Raw genomic sequence first — 21,901 nt, forward strand, 5'->3', positions numbered from 1 at the left:
TTACTTGCTCAGAGCCTGGAGCTTCTTACTTACTAGCTGGGTGACCTCAGGAAGTCACTTAGCCTCCTCTGTAAATGGGGATCCTAACAGACCACTTTCTAGGGTCAGGGTGAAGGTAAAAAGAGGCAGCCCTTAAAGCACTCGACAGAGTTGTCTGGTCCGTCGTAAGCACCAATGAGGCTTGGCTGCTAAGAGTTACGGCCGAGGAGGGCACTCCACCGCTTCACTGCAGGCACCCAGCATCACGCAGGAGGTCCTCAACAGGGGTTTGTGAGATTAGTGAAAAGGGAGCCCCAGGCTCGCTTCCCCTCGTTTGTCCCTTCATCGAGGTTACATCCTGCAGAGGATGTGGGGATGTCCCTGCGTTCAGGGCAGGGGGCCCCTCCATCTGGGCCGTTCTAGCAGTTCCTCCATTCCTGCCAGGCAGGGTGGAGAGCCGTGGGGTGGGGCCCCTCCTGCCACCCTGGGGTTGGGGGGGCCCTGCCGCTGTATCTCTGCTGACTTCTCACCCTCGGGGTTCGGGGGAGGGAGCTCTGACTCACACCGGCTTCTGAGGCCCCCTGGAACGACTTTCCCAGGCTGGGCATGCCCCCACTGTTTACTCTTGGCAAATGGGACCTTCCTGTTTCTAAGAAAATGGCTTTAATTGGTAATTATCTCATGTCTTCATACAGCATCTTTCATCCAGGTGCCTGCAGCACCCAGCTTGTTAAACGGAATCCTTAGAAGGTACTGGGACTTCAAAAGTGCCCCTGGGCCACTGGGGCGCCTTGCAGGCTCCCCACAGTGTGAGCACCCCAAAGTCAACACCGGGCGTCTGCTGCACCACTGGGCCCCAGGGTCTGGTGACAGTGAGAGTGTGACCTCGGGTGGCTTCCCTGAGGACCACGATGTGCCCAGCCCTGCGTGGGCTATACCAGGCCCAAGGCAGCACTGCTCCCCACCCCATTCCCCTCAGGGCCCCCAAGACTAGGGAGACAGAGGTCGACTCAACAGTACATATTTCTTCTTTTTAATTTCAATTTGTCAAATGTAAGCAGGTCCCTCAATTAGAGGTTGTAATAAGAGTTGTGTAGTTACACAGTTACACAGGCCTACCCCTCCTCCTGCCCCATTTCTCCCCTGCCGCAGAGGCCACTGCTCTCATTTCTAGCTGATTCTTTCAGAGTTCCCTCCGTAGCACTAAATAACAAGCTTGTGTTGCTACCAGTTGGCTTTTCAGTGTCAAGTTTATCTGAGGACTTCCTACTGTAGGAGGCGAGCATTTATCTACACACACACACACACACACACACACACACACGCACACACTCACGCCCTCCACATTTCCCAACCTACCATCCTCCCAATACATCTGTGCTCCGTTCCACCTAAGATGCTGACGCTTCCTTGATCTTTCCAGAAGGTCTCAACGAACGGTTATTACACAACTGGGACGAGTTTGAAGCTAATCTGAGTCTTGAACAGTGGAGGATACAAGCCCGGCCTGTGGTCGAGCCAGCGTCTGCAGAAGGAATCAATGCGAAGCACAGTCCACAGCTGTTGATGATAAGTGCCCACTGTGTTTCGGGTCCTCTGCTTCGGGCTGGGGTGCAGGCCTGTATTTGCGTGACACAGACACAGCCAGCATTCCCCTGCGAGTTAGCATCTGGAAGTGCAGTGACGTAACAGCCGGCTTATACGCTGGGCCTGAGGACGATCGGGCCACGTGACCTTGCAGTTGGGGGATCTTGTCACTGACAGCCATGTCTTCTGCCAATGACCAGACAGGGTTTGTAGCCCCGATTGATAATCACCGAACATGTTCCAGGCACGACGCTTTAACCCTCATAACAAACTTGCTGAGTAAATACAACCAATTTCGTTAGCAGAGGCAAACTATTATATATAGGATGGAGAAACAACAAGGTCCTACTGTACAGCCCAGGGAGCTATAGTCAATATCCTGTGATAAACCACAATGGAAAAGAATATGAAAAAGAATATATATATATACGTATAACTGAGTCACTTTGCTGCACAGCAGAAATTAACACAACATTGTAAACCAACTATACTTCAATAAAAATTTTTTTTTAAATACAAACAATTTCGGGTTACAGGTAAAGAAACAGAGACCCTGAGGCAATTAAGTGATGTGCACTAGGGTCACAGAGAAGTCAGGCCCAGCAGGACCCGAACCCAGGTCTAATCCCAAATTCAAGCTCTAGTCTATCCACAGCCCCCAGACCCTGGGGAGAAGATTGCAGCTGTACTGCTGTTCCCCGTACAGATCAGCCCACAGGCCCGGGCACTGGGGAGGGATGCCTTCTAGGGAGGGCTCTGCTCTCCACTGTCCCTCCACTGTGGGTGCTCCAGCCTGTGGAGCGGGAGGGGGCCCGGTTCCATGATCTCCTTCACAGGGGAAGGAGGCTCCAGCTGCAGGCTCTTTTCCTGGGGGGTAGGGGTGGGAGGGGGCATTAAAAAGCGGCCCACCCCTTCCCTGGTGGCACAGGGGTTGAGAGTCCGCCTGCCGATGCAGGGGACATGGGTTCATGCCCCGGTCTGGGGGGATCCCACATGCCGCGGAGCGGCTGTGCCCGTGAGCCATGGCCGCTAAGCCTGCGCGTCCGGAGCCTGTGCTCCGCAGCAGGAGAGGCCACAACAGTGAGAGGCCCGCGTACCGCAAAAAAAAAAAAAGTGGCCCACCCCCGTCCTGGCTTCTGATTCACCCCACCCTGAGCCAGGCGGGGGTGGAAGCTGCTGGATGCTGGGCAACCGGGCTATTTGCTAAGCCAGGGCAGCAGGGCGTGGTTTGACATCATTATAGTTTGTCCTGTTGCCTCTGGCCCGGCTCACAGGAGAGGCTGTGAGGAGGCCCCGAGCAGCAGAAGGCACACATTAGTACAGCAAATGGGCCTGCTTGGCAGCCTCCAGGCCCCTGGGGGGGCCCCAGGTCCAAGCATTGCCTGTGCCACCGTCTGCCACCAGGATGTCCCACATCTCGAAGAGCGGGAAGCCCTTCTGGACGTCCCCGCTGACTCGGCTCCCAGGTGTCTCTTCCAGGATGTGGTAAACATCTTCCAGTGGCACCTCGAGCCAGCCCTTCCCTGCCTCAGGCCTCAGTTTTCTCAGCTGTCCAATGGGATGAGGTCTGTGCTTTGTGAACCAGGGGGCTGTTCCCCCTCTCCCCTTCCCAGCCCAGACCCCAAACACATGCGTGGTCAAGCCTTCAGATGTTTCCAGTGCTAGCTGTTCGGCCATCCCTGGCCTTAGTCCCAGACATTTCAAAGTAGAGACAAGCCTTCCTTGCTATGCATTTTCTGAATTTCTGACCCATAGAAACCGTGAACACGCCACTGTGATTTGGGTGATTCTTTACGTAGCAATAGCTAATAACCCAAAGTAGAATTAAAATGGGGTAACAGAGGGGAAGTTCTTCCCAAGGCACAGAGCTTGGAGAGAACCTATGAGCCCGACGGCAAATACCCGGAGGAAGGACAATGGAGGCTGGAGAGCTGAAGAGTGGTCCCAGTTGAGTGGGTACCGGCCATGCACGGCCCAGCTGCTAAACTGCCACAGTTATGCTTCCCACCAAGGCTGTTACTCTCCAGCCACAATTCATGTGGCTATCCTCCTAAAAGCCCTCCCCTGCAAAGCGCAGTCCTAGGTTCAAGCCTAAGTTTTCTATTGTTTGTGTAGGTCAACAGAAGGTAGCGCTGTCACCTCCCTGTACTGAGGACCTAGACCTCTATTAATGCAACCCAAGAATACCTGCACATGTCTGAGCTGAGCTGTGAGCTACAATCCCTGGGTTGCTCCTGTGCTACTATACATCCCTGCAACTCCTCAGCACAAGGTGTTGCTAGGTCTGACCTGCCTTGTGGCTACTGAGGCTGGGAAGACAAGTCACTGTCACCCTCTGCAGTGACGCTGCAGTGAGAGCCCCCTCTTCTACCCGTGGACCCCTGGATCCTCCTGGCTGTGACCTGGTCGCCAAACCGTCCTGTCAAGCTCTGTAGCCACTTAACTCTGAGGAAGGCGATGTGAGCATGTGAGAAGGGTCTCCCCTGAGGGGCCGGGGGGTGGTCAAGCCCGGGGTCAGGAGGTCTGGCTTCTGACACCTGCTTTTCACCATCCCCCACCTCCTCATCACATCCCCAGTCATGAGATAAGAGACTGGACAAAGGGGTCGGTCCCCTCCCTCTCCCAAGGAGGCCCACCAAAGGAGGCAGGGCCCTAACACCAGGGAGGTGCAAGCTTCCTGAGGACCACCTTCGCCACTCAGAATCCAGACCAGTAAATCCGGCATTGGTCGCGGAACATCCAACACGTGCTGCTGCCACAGTAGTCCCTGTGCTCATGGTGGAGGCATCCGCCCCCTCCCAAGTGACGGGGGGCCAGACGCAGGCCACCACTCTGCAGTTAATGTTTCAAGCAGAACCCAGACTTAGAGCCGATTTACCCTTTGCTCCTTCTTATCCCAAAGGAAATTGCCTTTCACATACATCAACTTTCTAATTAGCAGATGGGATGACCCGAGATCTAAAGGATAATTAGGGGGAGGTCTGTCTTTTCCCAAACTTCCTGCTGTCCCCTCCTCCCCAGGCCCGCCCCTGTCTGGAGCCTTCCTCTAATTTGGAGCCACTTAGAAAAGACAAGGAAGCCTTTAAAGCGAAGAAGAATGTCTCCCAGGACGCCTCCTGCCTGTTTCACAGCAGCGGCAGGAGGGCTGGCCAGCGTGCTCGATCTGCAGAAGCATGGGAGAGGCGCCCCGTTCAAGGGGCCTGTGGCCACAGCATCCTGCTATAAAAATAGCTGCGGGTTTGAAGGCTGCAGGAGGAGAAAGGACGGGATTCCTCTGCTCAGTGTGCCAAGAGTGACCCTAGACCAAGAGGAGAGGGAGCCCCAAGCCCGGTCTGGGAACTCTTTGCTGGGTCCTGCTTGGGGCCTCGAGGTCACCTCTCGATGGTCGGGAGGCCACCTCTGAACAGCCCTGCCCCCTCTGCTCCCCTCTCCCGCTGGACCCCGGCCCCTCCCACTTGACCCTTCATATCTGAGCAACTCCTTAGGTGCCCCAGGACACCCACACCTTATCTGCTCTCCTCCCAGAGCAGTGACCTCTCCCACTGCATCTTCCTCATCCTTCAAGGCCCAGTTCATTGGGTCCCAGCCCATAATGTCCCCTCTGAACGGGTGGGCGTTGGCACTTTTTGTCTGGTCCCCTCACTCTCAGAGCCACACCTGTTTTGTTCAGCGCTGTGCCCAGCACCCAATAAATAATTGATGAGTGAATGAAGAAACTCAGCGTACATTGTCTGACTGGGTTACTACAATGACCCAAGCCCAGGAATTGTCAAGGATGAGTTCTTAGTCCCCCAGAACACCCAGTGGAGGGCCACAGTAGAAAATCAATGAGCATTTGCCAATTTGAGTTGCCTTTGCTCGGGAAGTGGTGAGCTCCCCATCACAGGTGGTATGCAAGCAACATCCACTTGATGGGGAGGCTGCAAAAGACACTCAGCAGCTAGCAGGGCTGGACTCAGAGGACTGCTGGTTCCCTCCATGCTCCCATAGGCCAGGTGAGTAGAAGCCTCTAGGTGGGGCAATGGTGGTGAGGGAAAAGCAGGTGGTCCTTGCTCTGCGGAGTAGAGGTTGGAGATAGACTGTGACTCCAGTGGGGGAGGGGAGGGGGCAAAGGCTTGGAGGAAGGAAAATGAAGGAAGGATTTGGAAAGCACTGGAGGTCAAGGTGGTGGCTGGCGGGGGCGGTGGGGGCAGTATCCCAGGGCAGTGGGCCTGGGAGGGCAGGGGACAGCCTGCTGATGACAAAGAGTTAGTGGTGAGAGGTTAGGGGTAAAGTCACCTGCCCCAGCTTGCTCTCATGTGGTCTGGGTGACAGCTGTCACCCTGCAGGGGGGTGGCCTTGTCCTAAGGCAATTGGTCTCTTTCAAGTTCCCATCCTGGCTTGGTCACCCCTGAGACCTCGGGTTGCCCTCTGGAAAGTGGGGTGCCCTTCACAAGCGTCTAAGTCCTCTGACTCCCTGGGGCCCACCTGAAATTCCAGTTCCGAGACTAATTGCTCCTGGAGGCACCTGGCTGGGAGCACAAACCCCTCGGGGGTCTCTCTGACCCCAACAACTGGCCATCACCCAGTGGTCGGCCGAGCAGAACAATGTGACCTGATGATGGCAACAGACTTGCCGTAGCCCCATCAGGCAGATGGGGGACTGCGGTGGTAAGTTTCATCAAGAATTCCATCCAGGGACTTCCCTGGTGGCACAGTGGTTAAGAATCAGCCTGCCAATGCAGGGGACAGGGGTTCGAGCCCTGGTCCGGGAAGATCCCACATACCGTGGAGCAGCTAAGCCCGTGCGCCACAACTACTGAGCCTGCGCTCTAGAGCCCGTGCGCCACAACTACTGAGCCCGCGCGCCTAGAGCTCGTGCTCTGCAGTAAGAGGAGCCACCGCAATGAGATGCCCGCGCACCGCAATGAAGAGTAGCCCCCGCTCGCTGCAACTAGAGAAAGCTCGCGCGCAGCAACGAAGACCCAACGCAGCCAAAAATAAAAATAAATAAATTTATTAAAAAAAGAAAAAGAATTCCATCCATGTGGGGGCTCTGCCCTCCAAACCGGGCCAGTGACTCCTTCCCAGGGCGCTGGGCTGCCTGAGGGCTGCTTCCAAGCAGCCAGCTCACTGGCACCATTTCTCAGATGGGGAAGACTGAGGGCCTGTGGGTTGCTGAGAGAGAGTCCCACCGCGAGGGTGGAACTCAGAGCGTCTTTCTCTTAGGACCGCTGCATGCTCCCCACATCTCCCCCTACTCCCCCCACCCCAGGGACAAGTGTTTCCCGACCATCTCTCCTTGGGGGTTTCCACGGTCTCCACCAGGTTTCTGACTAGCTCTTCCTGCTTTCATAATATGAAGGAAGAGGCGGCCAGGGAAGGAAACCACGGGGACTCAGCACTGTGAGCTCTGTGTGACTCACTCCGAGTTTCATTGCGATTCCCTCTTGCAGTTCCCTCCTCCTGGCAGGCTGGGCGACCCTCGGAGTGCTCAGGACTATCCTGGGCCCTCAGGAGCCCCTGCATTGTCCTGAGCAGTGATCCCCAGAAGCCGGAGCTCAGGGGCATCCAGGCCTCGCATATGGACACCTCCGGCCAGCAGGAAGCAGGGGTAGTAGCCCCGGATGGCATCATCTCTCCCCGCTCAGCAAGCCCAGAGCCAGGAGGCCCCAGGGCCAGGCTCATGGACCAGGCCAGGAAAGGCTGCTGCCACAGCTGGCATGGACAGTGGCCACCTGCCCCTCCACTCAGGCCCAGAAAGGGGCAGGCGTCTGCCGTGCTCACACAGCTCATCTCCCACCGTGGCTGGAGATGGGGCTGGGACTGGAATCCTGGCTCCTGTGCCCAGAGCCAGTTTCCCTTCACCCTTACCTGCTGAACACCTGTAGCCCATGTGGTTGGTCCCTGCCAGGGGGCAGCATGGCAGGGCCTGGCCCCAGCTCAGGGCGGCAGATTCCATCACAGTTCTCGGGGAGGTCAGAGGGGCTGGTAAGAGTCAGCTGGTCCAGGATGGCTCGGGGAGGGGAGCATCGCAATGGGCACAACCTTCTGGAATCACTAGAAAGGAGCCCTCATCCTGGCACCACTACTTATCAGCCTGGGTGAGTCACTTAACCCGTGTGTGCCCCAGTCTCCTGACCTGGAAAATGGGGTGAAGGAGTCAACGTGAAGACACAAGTTTTAGGACATAGCCTGACTTGCTGCGTTTCATTAATGTTAGCTACTCTTACTGTTTTCATCGTCATCACATTCCCTCCCCCAAGACAGGGGATCAGCCGTACCGGGGCCTGGAGGCCTAAGTCCAGCTCCGGGGACAGTTAAGCCGTCCTGTGCCTGGGGCCGGGTGGGCCCACAGCCTGAGCCCAGCACTGCCGGCCCTGGCAGCCCATCAGGCGTGGTGGTCCCAGGTGCGGGCCGACTTGGCTGGATAGACTGGGCAGCCAGGCTGCTTTGGACACACGGGGCCCCTGCCAGGGGCAGGCGCAGGCTCTGCTTGTCACATGAACTAGAGACTTCTTGGGCCGGCCCAGGCCTGGTGGGGACAGGCTACATCCCAATATGTGTGTGGCCAGAGCGGATGGGCATGTGATTTCTCAGTTCTCCTTCATCAGAGTCACTTCCATTTTTCTTGTCTCTTTGCTCTTTCAACTCCCTGGACTATTTTCAAGGCCCTGGGGGGGCCCAGGCTGGGGTGGGTAATGGTGGCAGTAGTCCTATCGGTTGAGGGGTCCCTGCGGGCCAGGCTGATTCAGATACCCTCTCCGTGGGCTGACCAAGAAGCGTCACGTGCTCCCCGCTTTTCACATGAGAGCCCGAGCCTTCTGCAGGATGGCGCTCCCCGCTTTTCACATGAGAGCCCGAGCCTTCTGCAGGATGGTGTCCCACCGAGAGTCACACAGTTCGAGGGCTTGGGCCACGGTGCCGCCCTGAGTCTCCCCAGCTGGCGTGGGTGGCCCTGCCTTGGGAGCTCTCCTGAACTTGCGTGGCCCAAGGCCAAGTCTCCCCAGTTGGCTCCAGGCCTCAGCTTATCGTGTGCCCTCAGCCAGGAGCCCCTTCCTGGGCCTTGGTCCCTTGGCCGCAGAGATCCTGTTGGCCCTGCACTGGTGGAGATCGTTGTGGTTTGGACAGTCTCTGGATCCCACAACTCCACCCACTCTCAATGGCCCCTGACAGGTGTCTGGCAGGGAGGCCCCCTTCCTGTCCTTTGTCACCTTCCAAACTGTCGTCCGGACCTGGAGCACTATTTAAAGAGCTGTCGCCGCGCTCTCGCAGCCCTGCTGCAGCGCGAGGGAGCCATCCAGACCATGGTAGGCTGGTGCTGCCCCGCCTCCTGACCTTGACCTCAGCCTGTGACCTTGACTGCATTTGTGATTCTGACCTTGACCTCATTGCCTGAACTCACCCTGACCTTGACCTTGACCTGATGTTGTGCCTGTCCTGACCTTTTCTTCACCCTTGATGTCATCCCTGAACCCGGCCAGTCCATCCTTGTGGGTCCTGATTTGGGTCTGTGCCTTCCTGGACTCGGTGGGGGCTGCTGAGGTGAAAGCTGGGGTGGGGGGCAAGGAAGAGGAGGGTGGAGGGGGACAGGGTGGGCCAGGCTTGGAGGTTTCAGGGAAAAGTGGGGCTCTGATCTCAATAAGAGAATATGTTTCCTATGGGGGTCGGGGTCACTATTCCAGGACAGCCTGGGTCCTACAGAGCCTGGCATGGGGACTGCTGGCCTTGCTACGGGGTCCTTCAGGCCATGTGGGGCCTGCCCTGCCACCTTCCCCTTGCCCCTGTGCTCCAGCCCCTTGGGTCTCCCTGTAGGCTCTCAGTGGTGCCGTTCTTTCATGCTCCTGTCTCACTCACCCTCATCAGTCCCTCCTGGCCTGAGAACTCTGTCAAGCCTCAGCTCAGAAGCCACCTCCTCCAGGAGGTCCGCCCTGAGTACCCCAGCGGTACAGAGGCTCCTCTGTGTTCTCAGCATCTTCCCCCCCCGCATCACCCTCTAGTGATTGTCTGTCTCCCAGCTGGACTGTGAGCTCCTTGGGGACAAGGACCAGGCCTGATTCAGCTCTAGGTCCCTGGGATTGGGCACAGGGCTTGGCTGGAGGTCAGCAGGTACCTAATACAAGTCCAGATGCTTTGAGGGAGACGTTATCTCGGTTTTATAAATGAGGCTCAGGGCAGAAAACTGATTTTCCTAACATCACAGAGGCTGTGAGTAGCAAAGGCAGGATTAGAACTCAGGTCTGGGTGACCCCTTCTGCCCTGAGATGTTCCCTTCAGCGGATTTTTAGAGGCATATTATAAAAGGGAATTTCCAAGACAGCTGGGCTGGAAAGGGTCCTGGCTAGGAGATCAGAAGCCCGGTCAGGGCCCTGGGCCTCAGGTTTGCCTGTGCAGTAGGAGAAAACAACCCCTTCCTTCCTTGCAAGGTTCTAGAACAGGGTCTGTCACACAGTAGGGTGACGTTTCCACCCCAGATGGACTTGAAAGCCTGGGGCGAGACAGGGATGGGGGATGCCGTGGCCAAGGGCAGGTCTGAGGAGAGAAAGGGCAGCATATCCCACAGACGGAAGTGACTGCTTTTTATTAAGGAAATGTATATGTAATTATGTGAGATGAATTCCACAGGGAGGTTCTTTTCTTTATGACGTCTGAAGGGATTTATAAATATTACAGGGGTTTCACAGCATCATAACGGCCTGGCCGCCCTGCCAGCCCCCTTTCAAAGGATTAGTGGAGACAAAGGACCCAGTAAAAGCTAATTATAAGTCAGCCGGGCACTGGGGCTCCTGAAGTGAGCCCAGGAACCCAGGGGAGTTGGGGGCAAGTGCGGGGATGGGGACATTGGGCGAGCGGACAGGAGTGAGCCGGGGGAGGGGAGACCACAGAGGCGCTGGGGGCGGGCGCGGGGGCTCCAGGGAAGCCCGGGCCCTGGGGTGGGGTGGACGGGGCTGGGCACAGAGAGTGGAAGGGGCTGAGATGGAGGCCCGAGCTGGGTGTGGGGACGCCCACATCTGTGGAGGGTCCCCTTCCACCTCCTCCTCTGTGAAGTCCCGCCTGTCCTTTCCCCCCCATCACAAGCCAAGTCTGGGGCTCCTTGCACATGGGGACCTCAGTGACGGCTGCTGAGAGAAAGGTCCCTTGGAGGGGTTTGGGAACAGAGAGCTTTCAGCAAATGCCCAGTAGTGGACGACCCTCAGGCACCATGACATCTGGAAAGAAACACACGGAGGCAGGAAGTCTGGCCAGAGACCCTCCACGTGGGTGGTCACCTGCTCTGCCTGCTGCCATGAGATATGCCCTGAGCTCTGGGCCGCTATTTCCAAACCAGTCCAGATCGGAGCCAGGCCCTGGGTGGGGGAGGGGAGCCCAGCGGTGGGACAGACACAGGGAGATATGGCAGGACAGTGTGCTACGTGCTACGGGGTGTGGAAGCCCAAGACTGGTGGGGAGGGACAGAGGGGGTGGGGGAGCTCTAAGTTGGCCTTGGGAGGGGTTAGTCAGGGAAGGCTTCTCAGAGGAGGAGGCGGGGGAATTAAGCCTGAAGGATGAGGATTCATCCCGATGGAAGGCAGGGAATGTGTCCCAGGTAGTGGGAATGGCAGGAGCAAATGTTGGGAGAGAAGGAAGCTCAAAGCAAGTTGGGGGGACCCAGGTTGCCGGGGGAGGATGCTCTGGGAGAGGGAGCAGACGTCACAGGGCTAAGGGATCTGGGTGTTACCCTGAACACCGGGGAGGGGGGCAGGAGAGGAGGGCCCCCACGTGGTGGCTGGGCACTGACCTCCTGCAATCTGGAGTCAGGGGCCTGTCGGGGAAGCCGCAGGTAGCCCCGTGGGGTAGCCGCTCTGTTGGCTTCTCGCCGGGAAGAAGAAGCGGGGAAACGCCCTGCTTCTCTGCCAGCCTTCCTGAGGAGCCTGGTCTGTCTGCTGGGGTCCGTGGGGGTGGGCAGTGTCCTTCAGGAGATGAGCCCTGAGGGTTGAGTGGGGCGAATGGGGGACCTTCCCGGGGAGGGGCTTCTGTAAGGCATCCCCTGGAACCTCACAGGCACCCAGGAGAGCCCGGAGAAGAGCAGAAGGCGGAGCCAGCTCCAACGTCTTCTCCATGTTCGATCAGTCCCAGATCCAGGAGTTTAAAGAGGTTGGTCAGCCGCGCCCAGGGCCGGTGGGAGGGTTACAGGAATGCACGGAAAGCCCTTAGGGAGCCGGCAAGGTGTGGGCTCGGCCCTCAGCCGCTGGGGGGTGATGACATCACTACCCTCAGCCGCTGGGGGGTGATGACATCACTACCCTCAGCCGCTGGGGGGTGATGACGTCACTATCTAGAGGCTGCCATGCTATAGCTTAGCCTCTGGAGAGGTGACGCGCTGTCCTTGGGCAGCCTCTACCCCGCCTCTCCCCGAGCCTTTGCGTGCTGTGTGACCTAGGGCAAGCCCTTCCTCTCTCCGAGCCTCAGTTTCACGCTCCGTAAAATGGGGCTGCTGGGAGCATGACATGAGGGATGGGCACGAAGCCCCAGCACGTGCTGGCACACAGCAGGAGCCCAGGGCAGGTTGACCATCACTCTCATGCCGGCGTCATGCTGAGCTGGGTGACCGGGTGGCCAGAGGGCCTGTATTGAGGTTGCCCAGGCAACAGTGGTCGGGAGGACAGCCCCTTGCAGGGAGGGGGGATCTCTCTGGGGAGGGCGCCTGGGCTTGGGCAGGCGGGGGTGGCTGCTCAGTGCCCGTGTCTCTGCCAGGCTTTCACCATCATGGACCAGAACCGGGATGGCTTCATCGACAAGGAGGACCTGAGGGACACCTTTGCTGCCCTGGGTGGGTGCCCAGCAGCCAGAGGCTTGGGGATGGGGGGCAATCCGAGCCCTGGCCATCCAGAAAGGGTCGGCAGCTGGGGGCAGGCCAGGGCGGTTGGCGCAGGGGATGTGAGGGGCTGGTGTTCTCTGGGGGTGCCGAGGAGGGGCGGCCACTGCCTGGCAGGTCAGGGGAGATCCCGGGTGTTAGAGGAGGACTGGCCAGGGGAGGGAGGGGGGCAGCAGAGCAGGGGGAGACACAGGTGGTGGGGAAGAGGGGCAGTAGTGGCCCGTGCAAAGGCTGGGAGGGGGAGGGGGAGGGGGAGGGGTCAGCAGAGCAGGGGGAGACGCAGTGGGTGGGGACGAGGCTGGAGATATCCAGGGGTGGGACTCGGGTTACCGGGCGGTCTTCAGCTGCCAGCGAGGCTTTTGCCTTCTCTGAGGGCCCAGGGATGGGCCTGAAGCCTGGATGGGGGCACTGGGGTTGGGGGACAGGGGCGTAACCAGCTCACTTCCGGACTGAGCCTTAAGCCCCCAGAGATCTGCTTGTCCCCTGGGACCGTGCGGAACCCGGGTCCCCGTCCCCTCCCGGGGCACCTGAGCCCTGAGGCCCAGGTCTTCCACCCCTGTGTACCTCAGCTGCAGCTTCTTTGGGTCTCAGTTTCCTCATCTGTAACATGGGTATAACCACCAACTTGCTCTCCTTTCCAGGGAGGCTGAGGTGGTGGCAGGCGGGTGGGGAGGCTGGGGGCAGCCCCGTGCTGACCACGGCTGGATGTGTCCCCATCCCGAGGTCCCCCAGCAGGGGGGCGGGGCCTTAGGCCTGAGTGGGGGGCGGGTGAGACGGTAGGGCTGGGGCATTCTGCAGGATGCTCTGCTCTCTGGGGCTGCCTGCAGGCAGGGTCCCCTCTGACCCTCCTTGTCCTCCTGGGTGTCTCCCCCAGGCCGCATCAACGTAAAGAACGAGGAGCTGGAGGCCATGGTGAAGGAGGCCCCCGGGCCCATCAACTTCACCGTCTTCCTGACCATGTTTGGGGAGAAGCTGAAGGGTGAGTGAGGCCCCAGGGGGCCCTGGGGAGGGGAGGGGCGAGTGGGTGTGGGTAGGCAGGGCCCTGCGTGCTGACGTACCCCGCACCGATGCACGATGCAGCCCCAGACACCAGCCCCCGGGGCACACACACAAGACCCTGCCTCGGTTCCCACCTCTATATCACAGAGTGGGGTGAATGTGATGACCCCCAGTTTGCAGGGCTGTGAGGCGCCCAGCGGGACAGTTGGTGAGAAAGCCCTTTGCCCACCGTCAGGATGGTGCCTCAGCCCCTGCCCCACCTTCCTAGCCCTGGGCTCATCTTGCCTGTTCTGCCTTACCACCCGCTGCTGACAAGAGAAGGTGGTATGGGGGAGGGGCGTTCTGGAAGCTTCTGTGGCCAACCCCAGTACAGGATGGGCTTCTCCTCCAGGGAAAGGATCAGGGGCCTCATTCGTGAGTGAGGAGACCCAGGCTCAGACGGGGCACCACACCGGCTCCAGGTGTCCCAGCATCGAAGTGGCAGGGATGGAACTGTAACCCCGACTCTGGCTCTAACCACTGCACTCCCCTGAGATGCAGCATCAGGCCGGGCTGGGGTTCTGTGGTCAGAAGGAAGGGCCAGCCTGGGCTGCGGCTGCCCTTGCGGGGTGGGGCTCATCGTCATCCCAGGCTCAGGCAGCCCCTGCCTGATACCCTCCCCTGGCGCTTCGGCTACAACTGGGCTTAAGATCTGGTCTCACACTGACCCCCAGGGTGACCTTGGGCAAGGCTTATCGGCTCTTTGCACCTCCGTTTTTCTGTCTGTAAAATGGGGGTTGTGTTAGTTTCCCAAGGCTGCTGTAACAGATGACCACGAACTTGACGGCTCAAAAAACCAGCAATGGGGCTTCCCTGGTGGCGCAGTGGTTGAGAGTCCGCCTGCCGATGCAGGGCACGCGGGTTCGTGCCCCGGTCCGGGAAGATCCCACATGCCACGGAGCGGCTGGGCCCGTGAGCCATGGCCGCTGAGCCTGCGCGTCCGGAGCCTGTGGTCCGCAACGGGAGAGGCCACAGCAGTGAGAGGCCCGCGTACCGCAAAACAAAACAAAACAAAACAAAAAAACCCCAGCAATGGATTCTCTCAGTTCTGGAATCCAGAAATCTGAAATCTGGCGGGTCGGGCTCCCTGCGAGGCTCCGGGGGAGAACCCGTTCTTGACCTTTGCTAGCTTCTGGTGGCTGCTTCGCTTCCATCTCTGCCTCTGTGGTCACACTGCCCCCTCCTCTTCTGTCTCCCTCTGCCTCACTTTTGTAAGGACACTTGTTATTGGATTTAGCGCCCACCCGGATAAGCCAGGGTGATCAGTCCATCTCAAGAGCCTTTCCTTACATCTACAGAGGCCCTTTTGCCAAGTGACGTTTCCAGGTCCTGGGGATGAGGACCTGGGTATATCTTTGGGGGGCCACCACTAAACCCACGACAGCCTGGTGTTGTCCAGCTGACAGAACAGTGCCCTCAGGCCCCCCTCTGGGAAGCTGTTAAGGGTTATTCCTGGGACCATGGCCACCTCCTTGAAGAGCGCAGAAGTCCAGGGGGCAGGACAGGGGCACACTCACAGGCAAAGACATGCGTGACTCCAGCCATGGCTTTAAAGCAAGTCCTGGAGCTCGTGTCCGTCTGCAGCTGAGCTAAGAGCTCCGACCCAGGGCTGCAGCTTTTTCTCATTTTCGCAGGGGCTCCGGGGCTGGAGCTCCAGCTGAGCCTGTCATGCGAACGTGGCTGAGCCTGGGGTGGGAACAGGAGCCGGGGGGCTGGGCAGGCACCACCTTGTCCTTCTAACTGGGACAAGGACACTGTCATGAGGTTCCCAACAGCAGTGAGGGGAAGCAGTCTCTCTGCTGCCCATTTGATGAGGTTTGCAGTCTGCAGAGCAGAGGAGAGAAGGGAGGAGCGGGTGTGGTGAATGTCCAGCCATGGGGCCTGAACCCAGGGCAGCTGGTCCACACACAGCCAGTCCTGAGGAAAGCAGGCTGGAGCCAGGCTGCCCCGGCACAGAGGTCTCTCCGGAGACCCTGGGAAGCAGAGACTGCACAGCAGCTCCCCAACCATAATCCTGTGGCCACCCCTTCTCCTCCTGCAAGGCCAGGCTGTGACGGGCCGTGGATGGAGCCTCTGGCCTGGGCACACTGGCTCCCTGCCACCCTACCTAGAGGAAGCCCACGGCTCTGCCTCTAGGAACTCCCAGGCTGGCAAGGTCAGCACTGAGCCCGGCCCAGTCACTCAGGGCCAGTCTCAGAAATGTGGAGTCACTCAGACATCATCCTGTCCTGGATTATCCTGATGTGGGGACACAGCTGGCCCTGACCCAGCCTGATGGGGGAGACACAGATGACGCTGACACAGTCTGATGGGGGAGACACAGATGACGCTGACCCAGTCTGATGTGGGGACACAGATGACCCTGACCCAGCCTGATGTGGGGGACACAGCTGGCCCTGACCCAGTCTGAGTAACAGGAGCACAGCATGGCAGAACAAGAAGGGGGCTCTGGAGGTTCAAGGAGTTGGCTTCAAACCCTTCCTCCCCTTATATCTGGAGACCTCAGGCAAGTAACAGAGCCTCTCTGAGCCTGAGTTTCCTCTTTGACAAACTGGCGCATCAGGACCTACCACAAGGGGTGTGCTGGAGTCCCATGGGGCACAGTGCCGAAGCTGCAGGATGGACTTGGCACAGAGCGCTCAGATGTGTCTGTGGCCATAATAATGTTGGTCAAGACCCTGCCCATTAATGACCCTTTATCTTAACTGATCCTGGGAGGCGGGCAGCAAACCCCGCCCTTGTCTCCATTTCACCAATGACACAGCTGAGCCTTAAGAAGGAAGGGGACATCCCGTGGTTCCATAGTGAGAAGGGAGGTCAGTGTGACGGGGAGAAGAGCACCAGGTAAGGGTCACCAGGCCACCTGCTGTTGTTCACACAGTCCCTGAGACCTTGGGTGAGACCCTTCCTCTCTCTGGGCTTCAGTTTCCCCATCTGTACCACCAGGGGGCTGGGTATTTAATCCCATTGTGTTAGTAGAACCATTTCTTCTAATGACATCTTTCCCCAAAGCCCACACCATAAAAGTGATAAAACCAGAACTGCTCCGGATGCGCTCTGCCTCTCCTGTCCCCCCACCCTCACTCCCACAAACCTGTGGTCCCACCTGCCCCGCCTCTGGCCTGGACAACCTCTCAGACTCCTCCAATGCCGCTGCCAGAGCCCCCATCTCCAGCCCCCAAGTAAAAGCTGTTCTCCTCCATCCATCGTCGAATCACATAGCATCAGTTGTGAGAACTTGGACGCGTCACTTAACCTCTCTGAGCCTCAGTTTCTTCATCTGTAAAATGGGACCAATGGGCAGGAGGGTTAAGCACATAGTAAATGCCTGGTAGGCCTTTCCAGGTGCATCTGTGCAGGCTGATTGTTGCTATATGCAGAGCCCTTGGCTATCATACTGTTCCTTGTTTCTCTGAAACATCCCTTCTCTGGCCTCACTGTGGACTAGAAGCTGGGGAGGAAGCTCCCTGAGCCCTTGGCCTCTGTAGGGGCCATGGGACCTGCCCCAGCCCCAGCCGCTGCCTGGCCTCTTCATCCTGATGCTCCCCCTGCCTGTGTGCGCTGCTTCTAGGTACGGACCCGGAGGAGACCATTCTCCACGCCTTCAATGTGTTCGACACTGAAGGGAAAGGTTTCGTCAAGGCTGATTTGTAAGTCTCCTCGGCCTTCTGTTTTGGTTTTTCTCTCCCCAAAGCCTCAGGTGATAGATGGACTGAGGTCGGGTCAGGGTGGGTCGCAGCCCAGTCTCCTGTCCTGCCTGGAACTCAGGCATCTCAGGCAGCTTCCAGCCAGGAGCCAGGAGGCCGCTGCCCTGCCCAGTTCAGCCATTACTAGATGTCCCTTCCCCTCTCTGGGCCTCAGTGTCCCCATCTGTGTGGATGTGTATGGGGAACATGGGGTCCCCAGGCGAGGGCTTCCCAGTAGCGAGGGAGGAACAGGTGGGGGTAGAGGTGGGCCCTGAAGGATGACTAAGGCTCCCCCTGGCTGGAGCACACAGAGGAAGGCAGGGCCTGTGTGGGCCCTGGACCTTGGGTCTGCCCTGGGGGCATGGGAGAGCCTAAGCAGCAGTTAGGCAGGGGCAACATGGAGGCCAGCCTGGAGGAGGAGAAGAGAGGGTTGCAGCGGCCACAAGGGTCTTGGCCATCGGGATGGAGGCGAGTGGATGGGTGAGTGAAATACAAGAGGCCAGCACCAATGGGATCCAGGGTGTTGGGAAGAGGACCAGGTAAGGGTCACCAGGCCACCTGCTGTCATTCACACAGTCCCTGAGACCTTGGGTGAAACCCTTCCTCTCTCTGGACTTCAGTTTCCCCATCTGTACCACCAGGGTACAGGGGGGTATTTAGTAGATGTTAGCCAGGGCCCAAGTGGATGTGGGGATGGAGGCGTAGCCATGGGAAGGAACCAGCTCAGCTGGGGCCGCAGAGAGAGTGCGGTGGCCGTGGGCAGCTGTCCGGCCTCCACTGGGCTGGCATCACTGAAGGAGGGAGCGCTAATGCCTGCTGTGTCTGGGAGCCTCAGCCCAGGGAGAGCACAGGGCAGACAGCCAAGACTTGCGGGCCGGGGCGGGACGGGCAGAGGCAGTCGGTCCAGGGGCTGAGACACTGAGTGTTCTGAGCCAACCCGTGAGCTGTCCCTTCAGGGCCTCCAAGGCCTCCCTGGGCCTGTGGGTGACCCTGGGCAGGCAAGACTTCTTCCTTAGTCACAGGCTTCGCGACCAATTACTGTGATGCTTGAGGCCTCGGCTGGAGGCTAATTTTGCTTTCTATTCAACGTTAGCATAGCACGTGATGGAGGTGGGGTGGGAGAGGGCAGGGGGGCAGGGAGGAAGTGGCGAGGGTCTATCTTGTCTCTCAGACATTCTTACAGCCCCTCACCCCCCAGAGTTTTGAGTCACATTCTCCTCAGGGGTCGGGGAGGGGTTCCTGAGGTTCCCGAGGGTTTCTTCAGGCCGCAGCCCTCTCCTTCAGCCCTCCCTCAGAGTCTGGGTTCCCACCCCCATCTCGGAGACCTAGGGGGGCACTGGGGGAACCCCTGGGGTGACCCGAACCCACCCCTCTACTGCCACCTACCTTCCCTCCCACTAGAGCAAAGTCAGGGCTGGGAGGAACCCTTTGGAGACCCAGTTTGGGAACCGCGGGCGCCATCCCCAGGCTATGGGATCTGAGAGACACAGCTGCCTGCCAGGCCGGCCACAGAGGAGGCTCTGGTTGAAAGAGAGTCTGTGAAAAATCCCCAGCGTGGAGAGTTGGAAACTGTGACTGTCCTGTAGTAACATAAATAATGGAAAATGTGCGTCGGTCTGGAGCAGGGCGGCGGCTGCCGGCGCCACAGGGCACACGGGTGCTCAGGGCCCTGTTCAGCCCTCTGGTCCCACCCCTGCCCTCTGCACCCCCTGAGAGCTCCTGGGGGCACCAGTCCCTCCCCCACAGCCTCAAATGCCCCACCTCTGGCCATCCCTCCGGGTCCCGGGCAGCTCTGGCCGCTGTGGGCAGCTGCTCCTCTGGACCACGCAGGGGGACAGTTTCCCTCTCTGTAAAAGGGGGATAATAATACTCACTTCCCAGGGCTGCGAGGAGCAGAGGAGGCCTGGGCAGGCGCAGGAGGACGCGGACCTGGGCAGCCTTCCTGCCCCCTGGCTGAGTGCAAGCCCCTTGCATGCTCCGAAACACCTTACAGATGTCCACAAAACTCATAAGCTGAAGAGGCGGTGCGTCTAGAGCCAGGGCAAAGAGGCTCCCCTCCGTGACCTAGAGGCTGATTATTAGTGCATGATGGGACATCAGAGTGGCCCCCAAAGTCATGTCGGCGTCCCAAGGCCATTTCATTGGGTCCCCACCTGATGTGAAGAGGGGAGTCCACGTTACAACGGAGGCTGAGAGCTGAAGTGGCCACCCGAGGCCACACAGCCATCTGGGGGCTGTAGGGCCAGCCCTGGTTGGGGTCCTCCTGGGCCATCAGCCCCAGGATCTGCGTGTCCACATCCAGAGCGGCCCTTACCCTGAATGTGACTCTTTCTCTCCCTTGAACAGCATCAAAGAGAAGCTCATGACGCAGGCAGACCGCTTCAGTGAGGACGAGGTGAGAGCCGGCTTTTCAGGTCCTTGCTCAGCACTGACGAGCATCTTCCTGGGAAGCGCTCTTTCTTTAGTGATCTGCTGAGATGATGCCCCCTTGACTCCTAGGATGGGAACAAGGGTGGTGGGATCCTGGCCTGCTGGCCTGGCCTCTGTGGTCTCCACCCTGATGCCTCCCTCTCCAAAGAGGGGAGCGACATTCTGCCTAATGCCCTTGGGTGACCCCCGGCTCTGGCCCCCCCTCGGCCCTGGTTGAGGCTGACTCCCGGCTCTTTCCCCAGATCAAGCAGATGTTTGCTGCCTTCCCGCCAGATGTGTGTGGCAATCTGGACTATAGGAACCTGTGTTACGTCATCACGCATGGCGAAGAGAAGGACTAAAAGGGGACCGCCGACGCCCCCCCCCACCCCATACACACATTCAGAGGCAGCAAACACGGGGCTGGGGGTGGGGGAGAGGGGCGGCCGTTGAGGAGCCCCTGCAGCCAACGTGTGTGTGTGAGGAAAAGGCTCTCTGGCCTGTGGGTCAGGGGCAAAGTAAGAATAAATAATGTAACAAGGTCTGAGGTTTTGTGATTAATGCTCCGGTTGGGGAGAAAGCTAAACATTCCTATGTTGTTGGTTTTTCCAAAGTTTTTCACTTCCTGGCTTTGCTCAAATGTTCCTGATGAGCTGGTGTTTAGAACTAATTGATCCCCAGCTGGGGCACAGACACTGTCTTCATTTATGAAGCTTTTATTGAGCACCTAGTGCGTGCCAGCCCTGGTGCCAGGCCCAGCGACATGGACATGAGCCAGCCCTGTCCCCGGGCGGAAATATCATGCAGTGAGAGAGACAAGAACTGGGGTGGGGACACAGTGGGGAGGAGTTGGGAGAGGGCCAGGAGAGACCTGGCAGCTAGAAGCCAGACAGAGGCAAAGAAGGTGGTGGGCGGAGGGGGCGGGGGGGTGGATTCAAAGGATGTTTATGGAAGAGGCAAAGATTTCTTGAACAGGGCATGCATAGCACCAACCATATGATAAAAGGGCAGAAACTGGACTTCAAATTGAAAACTTCCACTCAGCAAAAGATACCATGAAGGGCGTGAAAAGGCAAGCCCAGGCTGGAGAAGATATTGGCAACAATAGATATTGACAAAGATCTTAAATCCCAAATATACTTTTAAAAAAACTCTACACATCAGGACTTCCCTGGTGGTGCAGTGGTTAAGAATCCGCCTGCCAGTGCAGGGGACATGGGTTCGAGCCCTGGTCCGGGAAGATCCCACATGCCGCAGAGCAACTAAGCCCGTCCGCCTCAACTACTAAGCCTGCGCTCTAGAGCCCGCAAGCCACAACTACTGAGCCCACATGCCACAAGTACTGAAGCCCGCACGCCTAGAGCCCGTGGTCCGCAACAAGAGAAGCCACTGCAACGAGAAGCCTGTGCACCACAACGAAGAGTAGCCCAGGCTCGCCACAACTAGAGAAAGCCCGCGTGCAGCAACGAAGCAAAAATAAATAATAAATAAATTAAAAAAAAAAAAAAGGATGTAAGGTCCATGGAAGCAAGGGTTTAAAAAAAAAATCCTATACGTCAATAAGGGAAAGATAACCAAAACAGAAAACAGAAACGAGGTAGGTGATGAGGTCAATGGCAGAGCTGGGAGCGGAACCCAGGCAGCATGGCTCTGAGCCTGTGCCCATAAGCTCTACCCCACACTGCTACACCCTGCACTGGGACACGGGGGCGGGGACTGAATTGGGGGTCACAGTGAGGAGGTCCCTTTCCTTGTCCCTTGCCCTCCTGCACTCCATGTTCCCTCTGGGGGAGGTGGGGAGAAAGGCGTCCCCATCAGCCTGGGGCTCCCAGGCTCAGGACACAAGGGGCGAGATCCGCAGAGCAGGGCTGGGGAAGGCCCGAGGCAGAGGCAGAGGAATATTCCAAAAGATCCCTCCCTCCTCCCAGGCCTCGCTCTCTCTGCTCTCGAAGAGTTTAGCTTTCCTGGAAGTCAAGGACTCAGCTGCTGAGGAACTCGTCAGACCTGTTTGTGTCCCCAGGAACCAGGCCAGAGTCAAGCTTTTGGAGGGAGTGGGAGCCGTGGCTACCTGCTCTCCCGTCCAGCAGCTCCAGGCTGCCCTACTCCGTGACACCAGGCCTGCTGGCCCTGCATCGGCCTGGCTCCACGAGGACACGGGGTGGCCAGTGGGGAAGGCCGGAGGGGCTCCATGCAGCTCAGGAGGGGAGACTGGGAGCCCTTCCTTTGCTCATTCATTCCTCCGCCCTTCAGACAGCTGTCCACTTACACCCACTCTGTTCCAGGGCCCAGACGCACTCAGTAGCACCTATCACACCCACCTGGGCTCTGGGTGGGGGACCCACAGGGACAGGAGGCACCAGTGGCCTAG

The 21,901-nt window shown here is 58.5% G+C and overlaps 1 protein-coding gene and 1 long non-coding RNA gene across 2 annotated transcripts; both read left to right on the top strand.

Annotated features, from left to right (window-relative positions):
* Nucleotides 1–2,862: 2,862 nt before the first annotated feature.
* LOC125961367 (uncharacterized) lies at nucleotides 2,863–4,798 on the top strand. Its single transcript, XR_007472007.1, has 3 exons — nucleotides 2,863–3,131; nucleotides 3,908–4,033; nucleotides 4,588–4,798. It is a non-coding gene; the product is annotated as an uncharacterized LOC125961367 (long non-coding RNA).
* Nucleotides 4,799–11,341: 6,543 nt separating this feature from the next.
* On the top strand, nucleotides 11,342–20,011 carry MYL10 (myosin light chain 10). The gene is made up of 6 exons (XM_004268836.3): nucleotides 11,342–11,679; nucleotides 12,280–12,355; nucleotides 13,275–13,379; nucleotides 17,010–17,088; nucleotides 19,471–19,519; nucleotides 19,797–20,011. The coding sequence occupies exons 1-6, from the start codon at nucleotides 11,644–11,646 to the stop codon at nucleotides 19,893–19,895; spliced, it is 444 nt and encodes a 147-aa protein (XP_004268884.1). The 5' UTR covers nucleotides 11,342–11,643; the 3' UTR covers nucleotides 19,896–20,011.
* Nucleotides 20,012–21,901: the final 1,890 nt, after the last annotated feature.

This window comes from Orcinus orca, chromosome 16 (assembly GCF_937001465.1).
Source record: "Orcinus orca chromosome 16, mOrcOrc1.1, whole genome shotgun sequence".
In the NCBI taxonomy this organism is placed as follows: Eukaryota; Metazoa; Chordata; class Mammalia; order Artiodactyla; family Delphinidae; genus Orcinus; species Orcinus orca.

What these genes read in the sequence shown, in the direction of transcription:
- MYL10 (XM_004268836.3), top strand. Translation starts at nt 11,644, where the DNA reads ATGTTCGATCAGTCCCAGATCCAGGAGTTTAAAGAG. An exon ending in AGATCCAGGAGTTTAAAGAG is followed by an intron (nt 11,680 to 12,279) that starts GTTGGTCAGCCG and finishes TGTCTCTGCCAG; the next exon opens with GCTTTCACCATCATGGACCA. An exon ending in GTTTGGGGAGAAGCTGAAGG is followed by an intron (nt 13,380 to 17,009) that starts GTGAGTGAGGCC and finishes CGCTGCTTCTAG; the next exon opens with GTACGGACCCGGAGGAGACC.